This window comes from Branchiostoma belcheri, unplaced genomic scaffold (genome assembly GCF_001625305.1).
Source record: "Branchiostoma belcheri isolate BF01 breed outbred unplaced genomic scaffold, Haploidv18h27 scaffold8, whole genome shotgun sequence".
Classification (NCBI taxonomy): Eukaryota; Metazoa; Chordata; class Leptocardii; order Amphioxiformes; family Branchiostomatidae; genus Branchiostoma; species Branchiostoma belcheri.
This window is the reverse complement of record NW_017804464.1, coordinates 3478930-3488493: the sequence shown is the minus strand read 5'-3', so window position 1 is coordinate 3488493 and position 9564 is coordinate 3478930. Positions and strand designations below refer to the sequence as shown.

Sequence of the window (9564 nt, the reverse complement as noted above, 5' to 3'; positions counted from 1 at the left end):
TTGGATTTTAGCGAACTGTGTGCTCCCTGGGTAACTTGGGACTTGGACTTATTCCCTTGAAGAGGTGAGGATGCATGGGCAGTGTGAAGGTGGATGTCATTGATTGAAAGGGCAGAAGGAATCATCCTTTTCCAGGTGTCTCTTATAGGGTCCTTACTGAGCCACAGTCCATTTAGTTTTCAGAGGGGACAACGTACAAAATGTAGCTTAACCCCCAAGCAACATCAGCGTAAAGTCACTTTAAAAAGTTGTGGTACGAGATAAAGAAGTACAGCTGCGTTGAAAGGAAAATTGTGTTCAACCGGAAAGCAGCTGGACTTTGAGATTGCCAGAAGGCTGTACAAATAGGTTGTCAAAGAACAAAATGAAGACTTTTCCTAGAGATATCTGTGCCTAAGGGATCGTAGAATGTGTCTGGGCAAATTTTCCTCACCAGACGAAAAGGAAGACTCTGGTGATATAATTAGTATTCAAGAGGTGCAACAACTCAGAGATTTAACTTTCCATATGTCAAGACCATAGACTGAACATCTAGACCTGGGAAAAAATGTTGTGTGTACTGTTTCCCGACCGACCCTAGAAAAAACTGCCAACCCTAGCCTTTTTTGTGTCACCCTTGAAAGGGACATAAATTTCTTGGGCTGAGCTGATGGACCTTTCCTACATGTAGCTCCATGATTTGACACCTGAGTGCTAAAAAGTTGTACAATTGGTTTTCCAACATTGCGATTGAAAATAGAAGTGTTCTCGTGCAAGTTTTACTTATTAATTGTTAAACTGTATTGTATAAGTTTGATCACCAGAGTACCCCTTCAAAAAGAGGAAAAAAGATAATCCCTACCTAGTACCTACTAACCCTAATTTTTTCAGGACTGAAACAGGAAACACAACATTTTTTTCTTAGGCCCTATTGGTAGCAATTTGTTACACATGGGAAAGGCTTCATATACCTACATGCGTATAGTATACTACTAGAATACACAATACATGTACAAGTCACGGAATATGCGATAACCCTTGCTTTCATGCGGACGCTATGTGAGCTTGCGTCACACTGTGGAATTATGTAGGATTGAGATATTTTCCAGACTGGGGATTTGGCAGAAGCTGCGATTTAGCAGCAGCTACAAACCAGACTTAGGCATAAAGCCGCCTGGAAGTGTGCAAGGCTGACTCAAGCGATAAGGAATATCCCATTGGGACGGAGAGGAGGGAATATTGTAGAAAGCACCATGTCTTTTCGCCCCCCTTGAGTCTGCTGGAATTTGTGTTATGAAAATAGCTGATACCAGTCGCTTGTACAGAATACATGAGATGGGTAGGTCTCTCTTAAATACTAAGTATGTACGAGGGGTACGTCACCAATAGATTAGTGTAAGAATTAATTTCAGTTTTTATTATTTCTTAAAGTAAACAAGCATGACTGAAGACTTCATATGCAAGGGTAGGAGCATAATTTTAATGCTTTTATTAATGAACAACATGCTAGATTTCCTTGCAAAAGGACTCTTTGTTTGCACGTAATATTAATTTTAAGTTGAAACTCTTCAGGTGAAACATTTCTCAAATGATCCAATTTGAATATCAACCTTTGTACCGATCCAACCCCTCCCCCGTCCCACCAATGGACTTGTCCACTCCTATAGTGATGTGGCACTTCAGCATTTGCCAACAGAAACATCCTGTTCACAGATTAAATGCCAGTACTTACACCTGCCTGTATTGTTGTAGGACTTTGTTTGCTTTAGCTGACATTAGCAGCTTGAGGACACTTGTATTAGCTTAATTGCCTATTGGTGCTGTAATATGTTGTGCCAGTATACTTATTAGCGTGAATGATGAAAATTCAAAGACTTGCTGGTAATTTTAACTTTTCACTTAACTGAGGGTAGGAAGATATTAATGTAGGTACATGTAGTTTGTAAGACATTTATTGTGATTCATAACTTCTTTGGTTCAAGAAATATTATTTTAATATAACTGAGTTTTTACATGGTTAGAGTAATGTGTTACAGAATATATGATGTGATTTTTGCCATGATTACTTAAGTGTGAAACAAATGTGCAAACAGGTATTACTGTGTATCAGGGAATGGTTTTAATAATGATTGATTATAATTGAAAAACTAAAGGAACTGGAGAAAACTTTGTGTATTAGCTTTTAAGTATAAATTAAAAACTTTTCTTGTTTCGGCAGTCATTGATTGTTTATCCAAGGATTATCTCCAGTGACCTTGCATTCATTGATATGCAAATATAAGTGTGCCAACATCCTGTAGCAGCTGTGCCACACACACAGTTCTTAGGCAGGTAGCCAGCAGCTGGAAAGTGTAAATGGGGGTATAGCTCAGTGGTAGAGCATTCGACTGCAGATCGAGAGGTCCCTGGTTCAAATCCGGGTGCCCCCTGTAAAGTTTTTTTAGATAACTTTTTTAAGATATTGGCAATGCCTTTTCGAGATTTGGTACATAGCTTCTTTTTCCTTTCTTCGCATTTTTATCATTTACTGGAAGTGTTTTGAAAACCATTGGATTCTTTCTTTGCCAAAATATATTGTGGGAGACTTTGTAAATTTTCATTGACTTCATTGAAAAAGATGACTTTTTTTTCCCTTTTGGTTTGATATCACCTATTGTTTCATTGAAAAAATGGCAGACAGCAATATATTGTATTTAGCTAATACAAAGACTGTAAGTATCAACAAGACTGAGTTTTACTGAATTATCGAATAATTGCAATAGATCATGTATGATGATTTGTTTCATTTTTGAAGGAAGCAAACGTAGCTAAAGTTTGACGTTTCATATTTTTCAGTGGTAGACGCCATGAAACTCGCACTGGAGAAGATCGCGCCCGACACTCTTAACGCCCAGCATCCTGATGAACTCTGACCTTGCTCGGAACCCTGGGATACATAGGGAGAGCATCATGGGATATTTGCTTTGTTTTCCATTGTCATGAGGTTCCAACACACAGCAGTATGTACTTAACATACAAGGGTTTGCCTGTACATAGCAGCACATAGACTTTATTTTAGGACTTGGCCAAGGCCTCACCAATTTGATAACTTGATTGTTAAAAGTAGGAAATCAAAGATTGAAGGGAAGAAAAATCAAGCCTTATGAGATAAAGGCTTTACCAATGAAAGTGGTCCATTGCACAAAAAGTACAGTATTGTCAGCTGAAGGGTATATTACCTGGAAGTTGGAACAAATTTTGACCACCATAGCAAAATTTTGTTTGGAAAAATTGATTCCACTTTAAACAAAGTTAGGAAAAAATGTTAAAACATTCTTGCTTCTATAAGGATTAACCAATTGGCACAAAATATAATTGATACAGGGAGTGGCAACAGTTAAGAGGTTAAGGATCTATTTGGTCAATCCATTCCTTTTGGAAATACATGTACTTGAACAAAAAAATCAAAGATGAACACTGTTTTGGAAGGATGAAGTAATAAGATTGGTGTGGCTTTAGTCGTCTATGTTTCTTTGACAAAAGTGGCCTTGGTGAAAACGGGGGAAAGCATGATTTGAACTTGTGTGATAACTTACCTGTGTGTTAAGCATGGCATTATTCCTGTAGCCAATCCATACTTTAGATCTCTTTTATTTTAAGAATCGCCCATATGTGAATGGTGACATCTCTTGCAACTGTAGAGAAAATGTATATAGTGCACATAAAATGATATTTGGTGCTTTACAAATTATGCAGCTGCAGTGCTTGAATGTTAATAGGATGGACAGACAACGGACACAATTTTTATGCAATGTAAACAAAGTAGATGCTGTGAACAAAAACATGAAACTTGACCATTTCTTAAAGTATGTCTGTGGTGAAGAACACATTTCTGTTAACTTTTGTCTCTCTTCTTACAGCCAAAGAACAATATGTTACGCCAGCAGAAGCTTTTGAAAAGCTACCCAAACCTTCTGTAACAGTAATAGACTATAAAGATTTGGGATACTCAATATATTGGTTGGAGGTTCTATTGATTGTACAGTAAAGCAATTTCTTTGCACTTTCAATATGTATTATCAACCTATGGTTAAGGAAAGCACTTTTGTCAGCATTTTAGAAAGTATTTCTACACGTGGTCAGTGTACATGTACACTAGATGGTCTTCTGAAATGTCACATTGACATAGACAATCTAGAATCTCCTGCCCCCCTCCCCACAAAAAATACAGGAACTTGTAGCCAACTTGAGTTGTTTTAATCTGTCCTTCAGAACTGTTTTAGTGAACTACAGATTACCCTTTCTACTTCTAATGTCTTTATTGCAAGCCGGATTGTAGACAAATCACCACAAAATGAAGACAAATGCACACAGATACAGCTGTAGTTCACCAGCTATCCACGGTAAATTGTTCTAAAGGCCTCATTTGTCTCTATATCATGTTAGCTGTGCAGTATCTGTATGAAAATGTCAGCCATTTTGTGCTTGATGCATCATTACATTGAGATAACAGAGTTATTGGGTGACCTTTGGCTTGTAAAGATGTACCTATTCCATGTCTGATTTGCATTGGGCTTTGATTATCGCTGATTCTGTCACAGATTGACAAGAGTTCAAACTGTTATGGTATAAATCATTTGCTACACACGCATCTGTATTCTGACTGAGTGTGTATCGTTTAAAATTCTGACTTTATCATTAAGCAATATCTTCTGCTTTTGTTATGCAGATTTTTATAAAAGAACACTGAACGATTATGTGAAAACCAACTGCACCTACCTTGTACATGTAGGATATTTCTTTGTAATTGTTACCAGTAATTACAGTCATTGAATAGGGCATTACTCAGATTAAGGTACCCCCCCAATACAGGAAATTCCACTACTACTGCAGTTGCATTATGTAATCCTACTGTATCAATTGTGTATACGGTAATCAAAATAGGTTTTTGATAAGTTGACTCTTTGAGGAATCAGCATTTGTTCAATATAGACCTTATTCTGTGATAACAGATCATTTAATATGCACTACTCTGTCTTTTGCCACACTTGCTTGTCTAGCTTTAGATAACAACATGATTTGACTGCATATGAGACTATCATGACAGATCATATGGTAAGTGATGTTTTGTATGTTTTATGGCTTCTTGGATATCTTCTCAGATATTTTTGGACCTATGGCATTTTATGATGGGAAATAAAAGAGATTTTGAAAAACATAATCGATGTGGGTTACTGCTTTTATTGAGTATTTACAGAAGTAGTCTCTGTAACATTTATTTCTATTTGAAAAGGTCTTTATGAGATGTAAACCCAGTATTGATGACTAGCAACAGGGTGATTTGTTTTTATGATGAAGTGCTTTATGCCAAAATTGATCAGGAAAATGTCACTTTTAGCAGTGGTTGTGTGGTGTGGTTGCTAAACAGCAGGTGGTGTTAGGGTGTGGTGTGAGATGTACTATGAATCTTCCAGAGAAAAATGCTAGTTTTGGGCTTCCAAAAACACTCAATGAATTTTTTGTACACCTTACACATGTACAACATCAGCAGAACAGATGGCCTGTATAATATTCCAATACCTGGTCCCTATAACTGGCAACAAAATATGATATTATTTTGCCCCTTAAGTCCTCTTGTCGTAAGTTTTTACAGCATCATTGTGTAACAGTTAAAATGCGACCAATACCAATGTCATAAGGCTTATTTAACAAGCAAATGTGCATGTTTTCGGGCCTTTTATCAGGTAGATCAGGTAACAGCTATGGTATGTTAGAGGCCAAATACTAGTACATGTAATGCAAAGTCGTTATTTGAAACACTGTTAATGGAAGCCCTTAACTAATAAAACGATATTTTAAAGGATTATGTCACTGTAAGCCAAGCTTTGAGGTTAACTCCTGTTGCCCTCTCTCTGTAACATCTGTAAAGTTGTTTGGTGCTAGCAACATGAAACTTTGAAGAGTTTAACTTTGAAACTATGAAGTGAGTATCAAGGACAAAAATCAGTTCCCTGAACCAGAAGCAATTTCGTTGGGGGCGTTTTACTTCAGCCATGGCGGGTTGTCGTAAATTGTATGAATGCCAAATACTAGTAGTCAGATTTTAGTCTTTGGTACGCACCATTATCTATATCTGTACAAGGCTATCAGCCCCCTTTGAGTGTCCCATGGCCAGGCCTGTTCCAGGCTATCAATTCATTTTGAATAGTGGAATATTTCGCTAACAATCACCCCTTGCACACCCCTCTTCTTGCTCGTATGTTTATATTGTTCCGATTCTTATAAATTTAATTTTCTTTTGGACAATATACGAGATCTTGATCGTCCTACGACAGAAGTACGAAGAAGTGCAGTACGCAATCATCCCCTATGTGAGACTCCTTTGAAACTCCTTTGTTATGCTAAAAGAAAGACCCAGAGTAACATGTAAACAAACATTGCAGCCCGGTTGTAATTAATATCAGTACGGCAGAATATCGCTCGTGTTCTGGAGTATTTAGCGGGATTTGAAGACCACAAACCTTCCGTGCACCGAGTTAAGAGAGCAGACAAGCATAAGGGACAACCATCATAAACCGGGATGAAAACGTATATAAATTATAATTGCGCAGACGACGGGAGATTGATGTCTGGTTCGGTCAACAAAATCTTATATTGTGAATGCAGTAAACTGAAAGAAACGAATGAATGATTGAACGAACGAAAAAGTGAAACGTGTCCCTTGCCTATGCCTACGTTTTCAATCAAGAGAGTTCTGCACACGACTCGCACACAGTAGACTGCTGTTGCACTTCACTAATCGCCAGAGGTCGCTGCTACACGGTACATCTGCCGGATAGTGTCAATACGTTTCACCGACGTCAGGGCGCTTTGCAGTGAATGGGAGGCATATTTCCCACTCTAACCCTAATCATAACTTCAATTCTAACCATAGCGATAACCAAAACAAAGGCTAAAAACATGGGACGGCGAAACATAACAGGAAATGTTGCTGTGAGTGACTTAATATAGTATTTTGTACAAACTCCAATGGCCAGTGTGCAACTGCAGTACTACAGTTACCTCAGAGTAATACGTCAGTCACAGGTAAACGTGACCCTGCAGCTTGGAGACAAATCGCCAGATGCCACTGCTACACGGTACATCTGTCGGATATCGATAGTGTCAATACGTTTCACCGACGTCAGGGCGCTTCGCAGTCAAGAGAGCGCCTATTTCCAACTCTAACCTTAATCATAACTTCAATTCTAACCATAGCGATAACCAAAGAACGGCTAAAAACATGGAACGGCGAAACATAACAGGAAATGTTGCTGTGAGTGACTTAATTTAGTATTTTGTACAAAGGTTCATCACAAAGGACAGTGTGCTACAGCTACGCCATAGTTACGTCAGTCACAAGTAAACGTGACCCTGCAGTTTGGAGACAAATCGCCGGAGGCCACTGCTACACGGTCCATTGGCCAGGTTTCGTCCTGACGTTTCGCCGACGTCAGGACGTTTTGCAGTCAAGGGAACGACTATTTCATACTATAACATCAATCAATTCTAACAATAGCAATAATCATAACAACAAAATTTCAGCTAAAACACGGGACGGCAAACCATAACAGGAAACCGCAATTTCGAACGGCGGCGTTTTCGGGAATGTTGAAAGAGACGCTACTTTTATTATTCAACATCACCGAACATGTAAACAAACACGGCGGCCCGGGTGTGTTTGGTGTGCGCCACACGGTAGAATTGGTCGCGTTGTGGAGTATTTTAGCGGGATTTGAAGACCACCGGCCGAAGCGTCCACAGCCCGGGGCCGAAGTGTCCTGATACCCGAATTACAACAGTACAGTGGTAGAAAATACGATTTGCATATGAATCACTGCACTGGAGGTCAACAATGCTAGACCATGCAGCAGCGACCTCTAGCGATTGATCACACTTCTCTGTAGGGTTTCTCTGCTCCTTGATCAGCACCAAGGTCAGCACCAGGAACAGGTTTGACCGTGCGGCTGTCAGTCTGAACCGCGTTAAAAGTCGCTAATAAACTAAAAGAGAAGGAACTGTCCGAAATTTTATTTCATATCCCCTAACTAGCACGCATCCCCTAAAACGGAGTGGTGAAGAGTTTATCATTTACAGACTATAGAAAACCTACGACAGAACCATGGAAAAGTTAATGAAAATGCATGGCATTTTCTGGAAAAATGAAAATTTGTACACCGATCAAGTAAAAATAGTAAACTCCAAGAGAGCCTAATTCTGGGCTCTGTAAACCGGAAGTGCGAAAAAAGGTTAGGGAAAAATCAATTGAGAGAGTCGAAAGGCTCGTATGGGGTTTTCAAGTTTTTGTGGAAAATTTCATATTGTGGCTTTGTGAGGGTATTTATACGCCTAAAACCAATCGTTTCATTTTCTGTAAGCTTTGAGCGAATTAAATTGGCGACAAGGTATCAAAAGTTTTTCAAGGCTAGAAAAATATTCTATTCGTAGCCTGATTTTCATTTACATGTATATAGTTCTTAGGCTTAATTTTGTTTGTAAAATACACGAATACATGCAAAAAATAGCTCATTTCACACATAACACATTATAGTTAAGTATTTTTGGAAACTTAAACGTTTTAAAAATGTTTTGGTGAATACCTATTTCCAAACAGCAACCCGGTAACCCCTATAGAAATTGAATGGTATAACCTAGTAGGTTAAAGGTTATATGTGAATGCGGAAGTGGGTGGGTCATTTTTGGATCGAATGAACCTCTGAAAGCCGGGGAATTACGAACTTTTTGGTGAAATTCTGTCAGCATGGACATTGCTAACACCTCCACAGCGGTGTGTTCGGTGTTAGCCGGCGTTCTGAGCTGTTATGTCGGTCTGAAGGTCTACAGGAGACAGCAGGTGAAGAAGAAGGCCTTGAAGAAGAGAGAAGAAAGTCGGAGAGCCTTGCAAGACGTTCTGAGATCTGTGGCTACTGACGATCAGGTGAGATTCTAGATCTGAACTGTCTTGATAAGGAAGACTTCACTTTTGTTTTAACAAATGTATATAAATGGGTTTTCAGTGTACAATGTTGTCTTCAAGGATGTCATAATATGTAACGTTACTAATGTCTTGTGAATACTTCATGTTAAATGTTTAGATTGCTGTCATTGCATATCTACATTCATAACAACAACTACAACAACCTGTTGTTTTTAAGGCCCATCCACAATCACATGTAACTTAAACAATACATGTATTCAAGTGCTGTGTGTTTGTATAAATCATTCTTCACATATCTTATTTGGTGACTATAATTTTATAAGAAAACAAAAGAACCTCTCTCTCCAAAACTTCATGTTATCATCGTCTGGTAGAGTAGATGGCTACTTCAAATTTGTAATCAATGTTATAACAATCTGAACCCACAATTTACTAGATTTGTTAAATACCACAGCCAACAGCAGCCAAAAGGAGAGAGATCCTGTCCCTGACTCTGCCCCAACTCAGCCAGCAGCTGAGAGATGGACAGCTGTCAGCTGTACAGGTGCTGCAGGCATTCCAGGAGAAGGTGAGACATTCAAACACCTGCAAGAAAGGCTGTGATCATCCCAATATGATAATCTGAGTTT

General features: G+C 38.7%; 2 protein-coding genes and 1 non-coding gene across 3 annotated transcripts in view; all 3 read left to right on the top strand.

Moving 5' to 3' along the window:
• LOC109486244 (thioredoxin domain-containing protein 12-like) overlaps window positions 1-5179 on the top strand; it is a 98920-nt gene extending 93741 nt beyond the window's left edge. Inside the window, exon 7 of the mRNA XM_019789977.1 lies at window positions 2815-5179. Within this exon, the coding sequence (XP_019645536.1) occupies window positions 2815-2891 (77 nt within the window). The 3' untranslated portion in view covers window positions 2892-5179. The remainder of the gene's footprint in view (window positions 1-2814) is intronic.
• Window positions 2337-2408, top strand: Trnac-gca. The gene has a single exon. It is a non-coding gene; the product is annotated as a tRNA-Cys (tRNA).
• Window positions 5180-8688: 3509 nt separating the features above from the next.
• Window positions 8689-9560, top strand: LOC109486058. The gene is made up of 2 exons (XM_019789748.1): window positions 8689-8935; window positions 9390-9560. Exons 1-2 carry the CDS (start codon window positions 8759-8761, stop codon window positions 9558-9560), a joined length of 348 nt encoding a protein of 115 aa, XP_019645307.1. The 5' UTR covers window positions 8689-8758.
• The last annotated feature ends 4 nt before the right edge of the window (window positions 9561-9564 follow it).